The sequence below is a fragment of the Hippocampus bargibanti genome, linkage group LG11, assembly GCF_051943395.1.
Source record: "Hippocampus bargibanti isolate YZ-2025 linkage group LG11, ASM5194339v1, whole genome shotgun sequence".
Lineage (NCBI taxonomy): Eukaryota > Metazoa > Chordata > Actinopteri > Syngnathiformes > Syngnathidae > Hippocampus > Hippocampus bargibanti.
This window is the reverse complement of record NC_142744.1, coordinates 7,148,244-7,166,219: the sequence shown is the minus strand read 5'-3', so window position 1 is coordinate 7,166,219 and position 17,976 is coordinate 7,148,244. Positions and strand designations below refer to the sequence as shown.

The window sequence follows — 17,976 nt, the reverse complement described above, 5'->3', positions numbered from 1 at the left end:
GAACGTGACTTGACGGCTTGTGAGACCACGGCTGATTTCAGCGTCAACCCTTTGACATCAGTCATTTTTCCAAATCGGAGCCAAATGCAATTTGTAACAGCAGCTTTTGCTGTCTTTCAAAGAGGATGAATCTCACTTGCATTTCCCGCTTTTTCCAAACGACTGTAACATCCCGATTTCTCACCGCCACATACTTCCTTCTTTCCAATGTTGAGTGCTTCGTTACACCTGCCACCGAGCGCAACCTCTGAGTCACTTTGACGATCGCCAAAAGTCGCCAATCGGTCAAAGATTATCTCACTCCGGTGGAAAAAAAAAAACAGACGCTTTCATTAAAGAGAAAGATCCCCCTCATTAGGCCCTTATTTCGCGGTCGGCCATGTCATAACAACTTTTTGTTGCGTGCAAATCCACCCAGAGTCAGTGCCTTGCTGGGGGCTTTTCCCTGGCTTTAAGAAGAGGCTTAAGTGGTAACGTTGCCAGCGGGGTCGGTTTTGCAAGAGGATTGGTGTTGAAGCACATTTAAGGGAGTCCAGAAAACATTCTGGACTGTACATAAAGCCAGTGAGATCATGTTTGCAGCTCAACAAGGCATATGAAATTCAAGCATAATCCTGTCACAGGAACAAGGCAGTCTGAGGTTTTTTTTTTTTTTGTAAATGTAGTGTGTGTAGTTTTGCAGGTTTTAGGGGCTCACGACTCCCAATGTCCCCCGAGGCTCTCTTTGAGATTAGTCGTCCAGATATACGGTGCTCTTGAGACTTCACGTGACAGCTCCAAATTTGTTCTGATTGACTGCGCCGTGCCAACTGCAGCTTTATGTACCATCCTGCTGAGGATTGCGGCTAAGCATTCAATGAGACCAATTCATTTCTGAAACTCGGGATTTGCTTGATTTAGTTTTCTTTTCTTGAAAGTTTTTTTTTATGTCAAAAACACCCACTAAGGTGTTGTTACATTTTACAAAAAAAATATTCATGAAGAATTTCCGGTCATAATTTCTTTATTTGAAATCCACCAAAACAAATTTGCACAATCACCAGGGGAACATCACTCCCATGAAAAAATCTGCCGGTGGGAGTATTCATTCAACTAGAAGTTGAGCTTTCTGGACGCGTGGGGCGATGCTTAACTCATTCACTGCCAGATAATGTGCAAAAATGTGCCCACTGCAGTGCCAGGGTTTTTGTCATTGACACTCCAATTCCAGGACCCACGGAATATTGAGTTTTAGGACTACATAAACATTCAATTTAGCGTAAGAAACCTTAGAATATCTTTTTTCATTGGAAAAAAAGAGTTAATTCCTAAACTACAATTCATTATTTGTAAGTTATTTGGGCCTGTGGTTATCTGAGTTTGAAATGGGGGCGGCTGTACAAAATACTATACAATGCATACATATTGATTTATATAGAGCTTTAACAACAGCTGAAGCTGGAACAAAGGGCTAACATGGGAAAAAAGGGACATGCTGCCCCCGTGTGGGGAAAAAAAACATTGCCAAAGGCCGTGGCCAGCGCTTTATTGGCACCCAAGCATGAACAAAACCAAACCCGATTAATTCGGGGATGGCAATCTACCTCACATATTCAATTCCCGAATAGATTCGTTAATGGCAATGAATGAGTTAAAGACATTCAAACCCAACCCCCCAAAAAAGTGTGCATGTGATTGGGGAACCTGCCCTCCCCCTCAACCACACCTACACTTTTTTGGTTTATGAAAGTGGCTTTCCAAATTGGGTTTGATTGATTTATTGATTGATTTAATTCATTTTGGGAATGCAAAAAATGTGCAAGCAGCCTTTTAGAATCCGCCAGTGATTATTTGAAGGCATGTTTTTTTTTTGGGGGGGGTGTTTCCGGCTCCTATTCTATCTTCAGAAAATCATGAGTGAGTCAACACAGCAGGACCTTAGCCGCCCAGACTGAGGGGAGTGGGAGGAGGGATTCAGGTTGCCATGGTAAGGGTCATCCTGCCTTCACCCTGATGGATCGCAGCGATTCTGTAGCTGACGAGGAGTTAAGCTGGCCACCATGGCAACAGGCCACAGACAGATAGCAAAGGGAGGGGCGGGTGCGGCACTCTAACACAAAGCGTAATAATCCGCCATCATTCTCCCCAATTTCCCCCCTCTGGGTCAAACAAATTCACCGTAATGTTGATGGACTAACCGAAATGGTCAAGATCTTGAGAATTTACAAGTGCGAATCCATTCCCCGAGGTGATTCTTCTTCTGACAAATCGAACCCCCTGTTTTTAAGGCACACCAATTAGATACAGACGCTCTCCAATTTACGAACATTGGAGTTACGAAAAATGGTACATACGAACATTTTGGCGGGTATGTTGAAAAATGAGAGATGCTGTAAGTCAGATTTTGTATCGCGCGCCTTTTTCCGGCCGAGCTCACTTGCGATTGACTGCATACTAAGGAAATCCCTCTTCACAGTTGACACTCCAGGAGGATGCGATGCATAACAAAAAGTCATGGCTGCTGGCACATAATTGAGTAATTACATGCCATCAGCTTCAGTACTTACTGAAGACCAAATGATATATTTCGTCGTACTACAGTAGGTGTGAATTTATTTTACGACTGTTAGAGCGTCTATGTTTTATATTTCCCCATTCAGTGTTTGACTTAAACGTACACCCCATACAAAATATAGCACTGAAGCAACTTATGAACAAATTCACCTTACGAACGATCGCTCGGAACGCATCTCGTTCGTAAGGTGGGGAGCGTCTGTACCTATGTGTTGCGCGCTTAATGCCTGCATGAGAATATCTTTCGCCGCAGTTCAGGGCTTGACTACTCCGGGAAAAAGAAAGCAGAGTAAGAGAGTTGGACAGAGAGAGACGTCCCTCTTCTAAAGCCCAAGCCAATCTTTTATTTATGACCCACAGGAAGTCCTTCAGCGTGTCCTCCAGATGATACCCAGGAATTTTTACTCAACAAAACGAAGCACAAAGCAATGTTGGGGCCTGGTGATCATTTTTTTTCTCCCCGTTTCTTCTTTTCTCAGCTGCGCCCAAATTCACCAAGATTCCCACAGACCAGATTGGAGTATCGGGGGGCGTGGCATCGTTTGTGTGCCAGGCCAGCGGAACTCCCAAGCCGGTCGTCTACTGGAACAAGAAGGGCAAGAAAGTCAACTCTCAGCGTATCGAGGTGGTTGTCACAGTGCGCAATGTCAAAGTCGATTCGTTTGTTGCATGGCATGCGCCCATCTGACAAAGAGTAACATTTTAGAGTCTCTCCTTGTAGTTGTTAATCCAATAACGCAGGGGTCTCAAACTCCGGTCCTCGAGGGCCGCAGTCCTACATGTTTTCCAAGTCTCCCTGTTGCAATGCACCTGAGGCTGTGTTGCAACAGGTGTGTTGCAACAGGGAGACTTGGAAAACATGTAGCATTGCGACCCTCGAGGACCGGAGTTTTAGAACCCTGCAATAACCCTTAGACACACGTTTTAGCGAACATAATGACAGACTGTTTAAAAATATGCCATCTGTTTCCTAAAACATGAAAGTACCACGTGTAGTCCACAGTACACAGAAAAGTGCCTACTTGCTAATTTGAAAGTATTAAAAACAAAGTCAAGTCTATCAAACTGGGCTTCAAAATCAGTCAAAATCAAGCCGTTCTCTGCACTCTTGAAAGCCGTGGGAGCTGTCAATCAAGCACCACAATGATGACTTGGGAGGGGGGGGCAGGATGCTATTTTGTCTTGCATCATATGACTTCACATCAATATCCGCTTTTGAGCTTCTCATCATTTACTGCGGCAGACAAGGAGGCACTCCAAAGCAGCCATACGAGCTACAAGCCCCAGTCTACACAGTGGTGTATTTATTTATTTATTTATTTATTTATTTATTTATTTATTTATTTATTTAATATTGTATTTAATTATTTGTATCTTTAATTAGTTAATTAATGTATGTATTTATTTGTTTGTTTATGTATGTATTTATTTCTTTATATTGTTTATTTAATATATTTTATATTTATTTGTATTTTTCAATTATTTAAATAATCTATCTATCTATCTATCTATCTATCTATCTATCTATCTATCTATCTATCTATCTATCTATCTATCTATCTATTTATGTATTTATTTATTAATTTATATTTGTTTGTTTATGTATGTATTTATTTGTTGACATGTATGTTTATTTATGGATGTATTTTATGGTTTATTTTCTAAGTTTGCAGTAATTTTCTTTTAGAAATAGTATATATTAATATATCCGATATCGATATATATATATGTTTGTTTGTTTATATAGGCTTGTATTTATTAGTTTATATTTATGTTTATTTATGTATTTATTTTATATTTAATTTAGGTATTTGTATTTTTTATTAATTACTTTATATATTCATTTGTTTATTAATAATTAATTTGTTTTAGCTTCTCTTTTAGCTTTTCACTTTAGCAATTTTCCGTGAACTGTAAAAATAAATAAATTAAAAATCACAGGAACCAAACTTAACACGTTGACCCAATTGCGGAATTCCAACAACGGTGTCAATTTACATTTCCTTAGCCTTTTTTTACAACCTTGAATTTTCATTACAACAGAGGTGCAACATACAGCGACTGAAATCAGCCAATGCTCCTTCAATACCGGCTTTAACATTTAATTGGCAGCCATTAAAAATCATGATGTGCTAAAAAGCTTGACGGTTCACTGGAAAGCAATATTTTGCATTATGTTCTTTGGCCACTTGAGGCTCAGCCATTGGAGAAGTGGGGGATGAAATGATTGGAAGCAAATATTCTTTTTTTTTTCTTGCACCTTGAATCTGATTGAAGCTTAAAGGACAACCGACGTCTCCATACAAGTTGTGTCCATAATTTGTAAAATGGCTTCAAATGACTTCTACTGAGCGTATTTTACAAAGATTCCACCGCATATAGCTATATTTTACCTTTTAAGACTCGCGCTGAATATTCAGGAAGTCTTGTTTTTGAGTTGGTGACGAGTTCGTACGCGACGTCACTAAAGGACCCCCCTTGACCGTAAAAAAGACACATTGTAGCGGTCCTTCCATCACGTCAATGTATTTTGCTGTACTTGTTTGGCCTCGTGTTGCACCCAAAAGCCGCCAGAAGGCCAGAAGAGGGCGTCCAAGCGCCATATAAGGAATTTATCAGCCCGTGTAAACGGAGGTGGCCACAGGATGTCGCCATTTTGTGCCTCTCTTTTTGGGTCAGAGATTTTCCCCAATGTTGCCTCAGAAAGGCACAAATAAATTCTTTAATCGATTGCAAACATGTATGCTTTCCTCTTCAGAACTATTTGAATCATATTCATAACTGGATGTGTGACAAGAAAGCATATTCTCCGAATCTGAAGCCATTGTTTTGATTCACAAGCAATGCAAGACGTCTTGGCGTGACGTCACAAACTGGGGGCGGGACTTTCTGAAAATGCCCAATTCGCAGCTCAATTTTTTGCAGATTTTGGACACTTTAAGTCATTTTTATTGGTGTTTTGCATTTGACTAAAAATATCATACTGCGTGTTTTGGGTATTTTAAATGCTATAAAACGTTTTTCTGGTGTCATTTAAAAAACAAAAAAGTAACGTCGGTTGTCCTTTAAGTATGTGGTTCTTTTCATACATGCATGCTACTAAAACCATCACCGCTACTCAGACTTGCCTGAAAACGAATCATTGATTGTCACTTAATGCATGCATGTACAACATTGCATTCCCAACAGCGAGCCAGGCAATGGTAAGTATGACTAGCTGGGGGTGTCTTGCCACAAGACACTGGTTTCCTGCAGGTATGTCTCAATCAGGGCTGTTGAACGTTTTGTTTTTTGCCACAGGCAACTTCGGAGTTAAGGCTTCCCTCAAAGGGCCGGTGAAAAAATCTTATTTATTTATTACCCATGAGAATTTGACATTTCGGAACGTATTTGACATTTTGGTTCAGATCTCAGCAAGAATCATACAATACAAAACATCCTAATTTATATCGCGCTTTCACAACAGTTGCAGCTGTAACAAAGCGCTTCACATGATAGTCAACACAAAGAAAAATAATAAACACAACACAAACATAGACATGGACAGTTGTGCAATATTAACAATACAGATATTTCCCTACTTACATTCGAGTTACGAACAATGGTAGATACGTGCATTTTTGTGGTAACATATGTAGTATTCTCTTTAGTTGTACATGTACATATCTTTACATTGCATATATTTTATTTTTCAGTACAAACCAATACAGGTTACTTATACTAGCCTCACACATACTTATATAAACCTTAAACATACTTATATTAGGCTTAAACATACATTCCATACAAAATATAGCACTGAAGCAATTTACGACCACATTCACCTTACGAACGACCATTCGGAAGATATCTCGTTCGTAAGTTGGAGAGTGCCTGTGCAGATGACAACAAAGAAAAATGCTAATCTGCTGAATGGAAATCTCGTTCATCCATGTTTTTTGGTTGATGTACTCAAAATCTTCCGGGCCTGTTTTTTTTTTCTTCTTCTCCAAATCAGATGATCTGCAACGTTGTAAAACCAGCTCAAGTAGTACAACGGGCATGAATAAAGTTTTTTTTTAAATTTCAATCTAAAATGATTGTAAAATGTTTGGAGACACGTCGTTTGTGGTATATTCATGGGTTTTAAACGGTTCGCTCTAATTCATATTTTCCGACGGTGGACCGGCTTCTACTGCGACGATATTAATGTCGTTCTCTTTTGCCATTCAGACTATCGAGTTTGACGAGGGCGCAGGCGCCGTTTTGAGGATCCAGCCTCTCAGAGCGCCTCGAGACGAGAACATCTACGAGTGTGTTGCTCGTAACAGCGAAGGAGAGCTGTCAGTCACAGCAAAGCTGGCCATTATCAGAGGTGAGGCTAAAAACAGCACTGGGAAGTCATGATACATTCATTTTTCGTTACGCTTAACCTTATAAGGCAGTAGGAGGGGGACACCCTGAACCGGTCGACACACAATCGTAGGGCACACAGAGACAAACATTTCCGCTCGCAATAACTCATTCACTGCAATTCACAAATATATTCGGGAATTGAAAATATGACGTAGAATATGAGCGCCACTCCTGAATTTGTTCGGGTTTTGTTTTTTTCTTCTTTGGGTGCCAATAAAGCACTGGCCACATCCTCTAGCAACAGTGTATATAAATCAATATGTATGTATTGCACTGTATTTTGTACAGCTGCCCCCATTTCCAGCTCAGATAACTCCAGACCAATATACCTTAGGAATTAACAATTTTGTTGTAATGAAAGAAGATAGTCTAAGGTTTCTAATGATTTATTGAATATTTATGTTGTCCTAAAACTCAATATTTTGTGGGTCGTGGAATTTGAATGACAATGACAAAAACCCTGGCACTGGAGCGGACGCATTTTTGCACATGTACCGCAGTCTGGCAGTCGATGAGTTCAGGACAATTTTGAGTGTTTAGTCATGTGGGGGGAAACCGGATTACCCGGAGAAAACCGACAAAGTTGTGGGTTTGGTCGCCATCCCTTGTGACAATGTCGGATGACTGAGGAGACAGTAAAAACACACAAGTGAAAGATGTATTAATAATAAATTTTATTTATAAGCGCATTTCATAACTCTCAAGGACACAATACAGTCACGGGATATGAACTTTTTTTTTTTACTCTATGAGGGTCATCTTCAAGACAATTGCTTTCTCTTGGGTGTTGTGGTTTTTAGATGGGAACTGAAGGGGGTCTTTTTCTTTTATTTACTTATGTACCACTGTCAGGTCGGACTGACAATTTTGCGGATATGACAAAAAGTGGGTTATTTTTCTTTTAGGGGAGTGGTAAAATTGCAAACCGCCCCCCTGTTGAGCACAGGTGTTCAATCAAGACTTCATCTTAAGTACCGAGTGAGTCATTTCTGCCCATGTGTTTCATCATGCTCCTACATGCGCGGGCAACCGGCTTGGGTTGTTGTCCCCCCGAACCCCCACCCCCACCCTCCGTTGCCATAGCGACCCGGGCCAAAGCCTCGACCTCAGCGCGAAGCTGCAGTTGACTGTTCTTTTTATAGTCTCGTCAGGCTCGCAGGCTATCAGGGCCCGCTGTATCCCAGCATGCCCCAATCACTCGCGAATCCGGGCCAGAGTGCTGGTTAATCACCGGTTCGCAGCCTCCTTGGAGGAATGTTCTCCAAATGCGGTTGCTCCAACACGCTGTGAAGTTGACTTGCAGCTGCGAGCGCTGGCCATCTGCCCAGCAAAGGACAAAGAAATCGGAAGGGATGGCTGCAACAGCAGCTCGGCCGTGAAAAAAAAAAGTGGAGGGGGGGGGGATTAGACTTGGGGCTGGCAGACAAGCCATATCTGCTGGCGGAAATTGAGGAGGGAGAGAGGGATGAGAGGGAGGAGGGAGGTCGAGGAGAGGTGAAGCGCAGTTGCTAGAGGGTGAAGAAACGGCTGGTGGCGTGAGTCAAATGAAACAAAAGGGATGGAATGGGATGACAGTGGAGTAGAGGAGGGGCAAAGGGGGGTCAAGAAGGGAAGAGTAGACTCTGCCGAGTGATGAATAGAAGGTTGGCCCGGCTCGGCCGTCGCTTGGCCATCTGTTAACCCGGCCCATCATCTTTGTACATAGCCCCTATCTAAAATCCATTACCACATGAACTACGCCTTTGGGTGGGCAAGCCTCTCGGCGTGCGGGTGTTCTCATTGGCCTTGTTTGTGTTTGTGTTCACTTGAATCCAAATGACGTCATCAGGACATCTTTGATTTGATTCCTTCTTATCAGAAACTCTGTGCACTGAATCAAAGAGAGGATTGCGACAGACGTCATAAACACGCTAAAAACAAAACGTTTTTTTTTAATATATGTATACAGACGCTCCCCAATTTACGAACAAGATACATTCCGAACAGTCGTTCGTAAGGTGAATGTGTTCGTAAGTTGCTTCAATGCTATATTTTGCATGGAATGTATGTTTAAGACTTATATAAGTATGTTTAAGGTTCATATAAGTATGTTTAAGGCTTGTAGAAATAACCTGTATTGGTTTGTACTGAAAAATAAACATTTAATAAAATATATGGATATGTACAACTGGAGAGAATACTACATAATTATGTTACTATAAAAATGTTCGTATGTCCTGTTGTTCATAACTCGGATGTTCATAAATTGGGAAGCCTCTCTATATACAAAATGTAATATATACAATGTAAAATAACAACATTAGAACAATAACTATAAATTATAATAAATGAAATTATTATTTCCATATTCATGAATACAAATTAAAATAATAAATAAAAATACATTATTAAATAGAAATATATTAAATATTTCTTTAAATTGTGTTTCATTTTGTTTACATTTTTAATGAATGAGGAATTCAGTAATGAAAGGAAATCATTAGTTAAATCTAATTCATGTAGCACAGCAAACTAAAGCTAATCTGGCTAAATTGTACATTTGTCAGTAAGACTATTATGTGTTTGTAATGAAGCAGTGTCAAGAATTTAAAATAATGCTTAATCAATTTTCAATTGCACAAGTAGTTAAAAACAAATCACAAGATTGCTCAACGAATTTTGAACCATGATACCGCGCCGATTTTCAAACCGTATGGCCTTCTGACTAAGCGAGATAAACATTTATGCATTTAATCGAGCAGCGTGTTACCAGGCAAGTGTTTTATGGGATAAAATACAACAACAACCACACGTAACTACATTAGCATGACCTTCACCCTCATTGTTTTTTAATATCAGGGCTTAAAGGCTTAGACTTCACAACACTTTAAAGGGCGCGGTATGATAATCACACTTGGACGTGCTTCTGTCAGCCCACTCGTTGTTTTGACTTTACTACACGGTGGTACGCTGAACAAAAACCGCATAGGTAATTGTCACGGTTTGCAAGGTGGTGATGGCGGGTGCGGATCCCAAAAAGCAGGCAGGAGGGAGCAGGAGGTTGTTTGACAAATTGTATTAAAATAAAGTCAGCAGGAACAAAATGTAAAACATCAAAATAATCGGAATGGAAAAAATACAAAGTAGCAAAAGAAGACCAAAAGTAAAAGTCCACCAAGGTTAAACAAACACATACACAATGCATGCAGCAAACAAGCAGCAAACAATGAACCGACACCGGATGGTCGTGCCGGGTGTCCTTTTAAGTGTCAGTGATTATAACGACCAGAACCTGCGAGGCTGTCGGCAGGGCTGACGTCGCTACCCGTTGGTCACCAATCTGATCGGGACGACCAGCACCTGTGCAGGTGCAGGCGGGGCCGACAGCGCCCCCCGTTGGTCGCCAACCAGATCATGACAGTAATGTTAGCACTGGAAAATTCAGACTGTAGCCATTTCTGAAAAACTACAAAGGGTCCTATGGCAACACAAAATCCCTACTTATTTCAAACCGATAAATATTTTAAGACAAAAATGAGTTCATCCAAAAGATAGGCTACCAAATGAAAAACAAAGTAATGTAGTTTATTCGATACATTGTAAAAATGAAGATTGTAAAGTACGATACATTGGGGAAACTAAACAAATGCCCATAAAAAGACTTATCAACATCGCAGGGATAATGCTAGTGGACCTCAATCTGCAGTACACATGCAACTAAAATCTAGCAACCACTCATTTAATGACAGTGAGATGAAAATCTTTGCTAAAGAAAATAGACGGTTTGAAAGGGGAGTAAAAGAAGCCATTTTTGTAAAACAGCAAAACCCTTCACTAAATCACCAGGGTGGTTTGAGATTTAATTGAGATTGTACTTACAACAGACTTCTTAGGTCGTTACCATGTAGGCTTAGCCATGCTGATGAGGTGATACCAGAGCTAATGGGGCAATCAGAGCCAGGCATAGAACATTAGAGGTAATCATACAGAACAAAAGAAGTAATCAGATTAGCATCAGGGAGTAACCCACTGCTCCTCCAACCTTAGAGCACAGACTTATAAGTGCAGTCCAATATGGATATATATAGGGCCAGAGTTACCAGCACAAATTTGGTTAGCTGATGAAGCTCTTCGGATGAGGAGCGAAATGCCCGACATCTTCAAAGAAGTACAGATGATGGCTAAAGAACACTTTTCATCGGTAGCCGTAAGAAGCAACCAATCCGTGTGCATGATGCTGATTATTATAGTATCACACACCATTTGAGTATTTCGCATGTATGACTTTTAAAACCCTCAAATCTTAAAAAATCTGAACATCAAAAAAGATCGTTTCACCCTCGAGTGGCGTCAAGTATAAAGTCTTCCAAAATATCAAACCATACAATGAAGGAAATAGTCTCTGGGCCATTGATGTCACAAAGATGCTTTCCATTACTGGCCAAAGCTTCTACTTGAGCAAAAAAAAAAAAAAAAAAATCAAGTATTTTTGTCCACTCCCATGCTCCATGTCACCATTTTGTATAATGGTTGACCGACCTTAATAGCAGCTCGTGTGGCGCTTGCGGTGCGCCTCTGGATGTGGTTTACTGAGCTAATGGATGAAGATGTGGCAGGCTGTCGTCACTGAGCTTTCAGATGTTACCTTTTCTGTTCCATTACACACATGCTAGCTCATTTCACAATCACATTTCTTTCAGTACTCTCGGTGCCTTATTCTGGCCCACGGCAGGCCGTTTTTAATTTGTTCTCTTCTTCTTTTATTCATCCCCCCCCCTCATTTTTGCAATCATCTATCCTGCCTGACCTCGATGTCTGTCCAAACACTCTCCCGTGACCCCCACGTTCACTTTCGAGTAGTGATGGGAATATGACACCTTATCGAAGCAATGAGGCTTTCCACCCAAATGGTTCACTTTTTGGCCGATGCATCATCGGACCTCACTTGCTCTACTGCGCCATCATGTGGATAATAAATGTCATGACAGACAGATAAAACGGCAGGGAGTTGTGATGCGAATGCCTGTGCGTGTGTTATTTGAAAGAATAATTGCTTTACTTTCGACAGTGACACACAAACAAGGAACAAGACACACCTTCCATTCATTTTTATTGTGGGAAAGGTGTTCTGTTGGTACCCAAATTCTTTAGAACAAAGTTTACACTTCACCTTTTAAAATATCAGCAAGTAGAATGTGTTAAAACCAGTGATACACCTTGTCACAGTAGTTTAGATGATATATTCACGCTGGTTATTGTAATTTGTACCGTTTTAGCAGAGATCTGCTCAAAATGATCCCAGACAGGGTATGTGATCCAGTGACTGTAAAGTGACCTTGAGAGTTTTGAAAGGTGCTTACAAATCTTCTTCTTTTCCTTTCGGCTTTTCCCTTCAAGGGGTCGCCACAGCAAATCTGTGTCCTCCATCTTGAGAGGTTTGATCCGCATGTTTGTTTTGGCCAAGCGTTTACGTCGGATGCCCTTCCTGACACATCGCTCTGTATTTATTCGGGCTTGGGACTAGCACAAGAAGATGTATGTCCCTTTGTGGCTACAGAACACGCAACTCGCTCAGTAAAAGGCTCCCAAACACAAAATGGTCATCGGCACAGCAACATTCAAAAAAGCAAAACTATACTCACCATTTGATGACAATGCTCTGATCTTACCATGAAATGGGCATCTTTCCCTACATTACATCACAAACAGAACTTCAAAGTCCTTTAAAATGCTTTATCTTCCAAATGAAATGTATGATCATTATTATGTTCTCTTCTTTTTCGTTGTGAACGGTGCGTCCAATGCAGAACAAATTCGATTCATACCTGTCAACGTACACGTTTTCCTCGTATGTTATACGTTTTTTTAGCATTTCAATTAATGTACCACGGATTACAACTGTTATACGGGAATGTATTTTAAAATTGTCAACCGATCTTACAAAGACCATTTTGACTGAAATGAAGTTGATCTCAACTGCTGGTAACCAACGACAATTCTGCCGCCGATCGCTACTTTTGTAACGGCAAACCAGCAAAAGTAATCCTCAATCGTAGTTTTTTATCGTTGCGTACAGTCGGATTGATACTAGCACAATGTGTGCATGCGCAGTAAACTAGCTGTCTGCATTTCCGCTTGTATTACCCTTTTTTTTTATTATTTCAAATCAACCATTATATTTCAAATGACCAGAGAAGTAGAAGTCTCGCGAGGCATCGGGCGGAGCCACGTGAATTCGGAGGATTTGGGTGTGCCCACAAGTGAAAGAAGCCCACGTTTCACCTGTTTACTCGGCACAGTCGGGCATTTCACTACTTTCGAGCATTTCTATGCACACTGCAGTCATTTTGTTGAGCCTTCAGGAAATGTGAATATCCGCACTTGTGCGTGTTGGAAAAACTCGGGTGGGCAAGAGGCTCTCATCACTGCGGCAGGGGTGTGTGCCTGTTTGTTCCTGTGACTGCGTGTGAACGTGTTAACTCCTTCTTTAGGAGTGCAGGTTGTGATGTCCGTGCGGGTGGTTTGTGCAGTGTAATCCTGATTATACTCATTTCCCAGTGCTCCATTTTAGCAGAAAGGGAAGCATGAAGTGGGGGGAGCACAGGATGAGGGAGGAGAGATGACTATGACGGACACTCACATCAGACCCCCCCTGCTCTCCCTTTTGGCAGCTTGCCAGCTGAAACATCTCGTCCTGCAAGCGGATTACACTCTTTGACTGGAGAAACCTCTTTTTTTAACTCCCTGCCTTCCCTTTCTTCTCCTTGTGCACAGGATTCTCCATGCTTGTTTGCATGGAAGTGTGTGTGTGTGAGAGAGACGTGTAAAGCATTGTACATAACAAAACAGAATGAACAACATGTGTGATTGTATAGTGATTATTTACAGAAAAGGGAAATATAACACAAGTTCACTGATATTTACGTGATGTCACTGAATGCATTACATGCCGACCTTTGGGGCAACGTACGATAATGGCGGCCAGAGCGCCACTAACTCGCGGCCAAATGAAAAAAAACGACACAAGCGACGATATACAGGTAACATCCGATTTACGACCACCCGTACTTACGACCACTACCGCCAGACCCTTTAATTTTCATTCTACGGATGGGACCGCTAGGCAGCCCAGCAACGCTGTTGACATCTGGAGTGTGTTTGCGGTGCATTTGGTAGAATAAAGACTCAAGATGGTCCTTCTTGTTTAGATTGAACAAGTAGGATGTTTATTTGCCGGAGCACAGAGAGCAACCGCTTCTCTCAGCATTGTATAAGAACAAAATAACTGTTTCTTCACAAATGCGTACGACAATTTTGGCCAGCGAGCGCGTGATGGCACCGGCGGGGGCGGGGGGAGTCCACAGACGCCGAGGCGGGTGGGCGTCGGCGCTCGGGTCGAGGGTCCCTCGACGCTGGCCAGGGCGAAAGCCGAGGCGGGCCAGCTATTGGCGCTCAGGCACACGGGATCGTCGCAATGAGAACGCCGCTTCGGGCCCACACCTTTGCGACTATATTCCTTCCGCGTCCGCCTAAGTCCAAGCGTGTGTGTTGAGCGACCTCTTCTGGCTTCTCCGTTAGCAGGGAGAGCGATTTTTCAACACCGTGCATGCGTGGGAAGCCGTGCGTATTTGGGTCAGCAGAACAACACAGTAATAAAAAGCGATAATACGAAATATAAAATGAAAAAATGACACAAAGTTCTAAGATTTATAATTGAACTGTAAGCAGTTTGATATATAATAATATTCAATAGTAAACGTTCTTTAAAAACAACAGATTGACATTGTATACTACACTGTCATATAAACCTTGCGTCGGCCATTTTGAATGCATTTCGACTTACAACCGTTTGATTTACGACCATTTTGTTGGAACGGAACCCGGTCGTAAGTCGGATGTTACCTGTACAGTAAAATCGAAATGAAACAATCATTACCTGCAACACAGTGGGCAAAAGGGATAGGTCGCATGGGTTTCGTCTTGGATATGACTGCTCAACAGAAAAGCACTATAAACTCAACTACTAGAAACTTCCACTCGACAAAACTTAAATTAGATAACGATACAAAATGTAATGTGGACTAGGAAGAAATCAGGGAACTCATGAGATACACAAAGTGAGATATTGTCATGAAAATGTGAGTTAATCCAGATCGTCTGTGACATGCGATTTATCATGTGACTTCCCATGTACCTCTGCTTGTGCTATGGGAGGACGTTGCGTCACTTCCGTCATAATGTAAGAATTTGAATGCATGACTCTGTTACATGTGTGTGTGTGTGTGTGAGAGAAACGGCCAGGTTTGATGTGTGTGTGTTTAGCCCCGGTGGATCAGAGTGCTGAGGCTCGTAGATAGAGGTGACTCGGGGGGCCTTATTTTTCATTGTGTTGTGTGGTGATCTATTCTCATAAAGGGCCATTAGCATTTAAAGTGCTCCTCCTCAGTCTATGGGAGTCAAAGCATCAAAGCCTCTGAGGACTGCAGATTATTCCGGAATCAGGGTCCCCGCGATCGGCTTTTATCTGAGGCTTTTTTTTTCACACACGTGGCCATTTCTGACACAAATCAACTGGAGGAAGAAGGGCCTCTCAACCTATGTGTGTGATTTTTTGTTGTTGTTGTGTGTGTGCGTGTGAGGAACTGTAACAAAAAGCTGAGCGACACGCGAGAGAAAAACTGGAATGGGTTTTGTGTGTTTGCATCACTTGCGCAAGGTCCTCGACTCTGTGTGTCATTTTGAGCAATTGTGTATCAGTTCCAAGAATGAATTGCATATTTGTCCGAATCGGGTTCTTTTCGCCGCCTGCTTTTTGGGCACCCGGCCCAGATGTCCTTCTGTAAATATCATCGGGCCAAAATGTACGTGCTCAACCCGGTTATACACACAAACAAACACACAGCTTCAGAAAACAATGCCGGCTGGTCCAATGTTCCTGAAAATGTTGACACGCTCTGTGTTGATAGACGGGCTGCTTGGCTTTTCCATATGCTGTCTTATCAATTTATCCAGGAGATGAAAAATATGCTATATTTGTTGATTGATTTATTTATTTTTACTGCAGCGTTTGTGTCTGATAAATGATTCATTTGTTGAAAAGCGTGATCAAGGCCATGCCTGCAGTATCTATTCCAAGCAGCCGCTGAATCATCAGGGAGACTGGCTCGATACCTGTAGCGCCCACATCCGTCTTCTCCTCACCAGTCAACTAGAACGTGGCATCCAGTATGTGTCATATTGGCAATATCTACAGAACAAGCCCAGCGTCTGACTATCCTTCCATCTTTTATTTTTGCAACAGTGATATAACAAACAACATTACATTGGGGCAATCCTGAAATGTTACAGTGTCATTGTCCAAAAACAAGTACCGTATTTTCCAGTGTATAAGGTGCACCTAAAAGCCTTGATTTTCTTCAAAAGATGAACCTGCGCTTTATACGCAGATGCGCCTTATATGTGAAGTAATATTGAGGCACAACAGGTCTCGCAACGACTGTCAGGAGCCACCAACTCAATTTCCCCAAGTAGAAGAAGAAGTAGTGTGTAACCCCTGCCTCTTGTTCTCGAGTTGATGACGATGCCTGACGTGACGTCACGTCTGGAACGCCCCTGACCGAGAAAGCGACACACAATGCATTTTGGGTACTTTGTTCGGTCTGAAAACTTCGCGTTGATCCGTGTTGATGGCAACATTAGAAGGAAAACACATAAATAACGTGAAGATGAATCGTTGTGTGTTGCACCAAGACGACTATTTGAGACGAGTTGACACAAATTCCCAGCAGACAAATCAGCCCATTTCCACCGGAGCTTGGGCGCCATCTTGTGCATTTTCCAGGACACTACATTGGAGTCCTGAATTGATATGGGAGGACTTCTTTAATCGATTGCAAATATCTATGCTTTCCTCCTCAGAACTATTTGAATCATATTCATAACTTGATGAGTAACAAGAAAGCATCTTCTTCGAATTTGAAGCCATTGTTTTGATTCTCGAGCAAGGCAAGACTTCCTGGCGTGACGTGAACTCATTTTTATTGGTGTTTTGCATTTGACTAAAAATATCAACCTGCATATTTTGGGTATTTTAGATGCTATAAAACATTTTTCTGTTGTCAGGAAACAAAAAAAGGGTGTGGGTTATCCTTTAAACATACTTATATAGACCTTAAACATACTTATATACACCTTAAACATACATTCCATACAAAATATAGCACTAGAGCAACTTACGAACAAATTTACCTTATGATCGACTGTTCGGAACATATCTCGTTAGTAAAATGGGGAGCGTCTGTATTTTGAAAAATGTTATATATTTTTAATATTTGGAAAACCTTTTTCAACTGATAAATATCGACCTGGAATACACCAATGGGTCCGCCCTGACCCCCGCTCGGCAGTGTGCATTAATTAACACCCAGGGAGTCCATGCAAGTCGCAGAGGGTGTGGCGATAAAAAGACCTTAGAGGTACTTTTGGGAGATGGAGGGGGGCAGAGGGCAGCAGATGTAAGGCATAGGGTATTCTTTACCTCGGGGGACCATTCTGACCTGACTATTGATATCCCTGCTTGGCTTCCTGCCCCCCTCCCCCTTTCATCTGTTCGGCAGGATCATTTGCATTGATCCACCATGGGATACTTGGGGAGAGATGGCCCAGATCCTGCGTTTTTATCGCCGGGTTATTTCTATAAACAGGGTTTGTGTAAGCGCTGACATTCATTCCTTTTGACGTCATTTCGCTTGATGTTCCCATTCCGACCACGGTTCTTCAAAGTAGATGAATGTCAACAAAATGAAAAAAAATCTGATTTATTCCATCACCTTTGAAGCTCTGTTCCACCTAAGAACACAGCATGGAAGCAGATGGCGCAAGTCTGTCATATGTTCAGGTAGCAAGATGCTGCAGGAGGTGACAAAGAAATACGATGGGACCAAGGAGCAGACCTTTGACGTAACCACGAACGTCATTTAGGTCGGACTCCAAAGCTGACGACATTTGGCCAGCTTGTGTTGTCCTTCCGTCCAGCAGACCTCCGTAGGC

At 41.7% G+C, this 17,976-nt stretch overlaps 1 protein-coding gene across 1 annotated transcript in view; it reads left to right on the top strand.

The window, feature by feature from the left end:
• Nucleotides 1-17,976, top strand: part of LOC148891362 (receptor-type tyrosine-protein phosphatase S-like) — a 115,414-nt gene that overhangs the window by 32,037 nt on the left and 65,401 nt on the right. Inside the window, exons 3-4 of the mRNA XM_089007377.1 lie at nucleotides 3,033-3,181; nucleotides 6,766-6,907. Of these exons, the coding sequence (XP_088863503.1) occupies nucleotides 3,033-3,181; nucleotides 6,766-6,907 (291 nt within the window). The remainder of the gene's footprint in view (nucleotides 1-3,032; nucleotides 3,182-6,765; nucleotides 6,908-17,976) is intronic.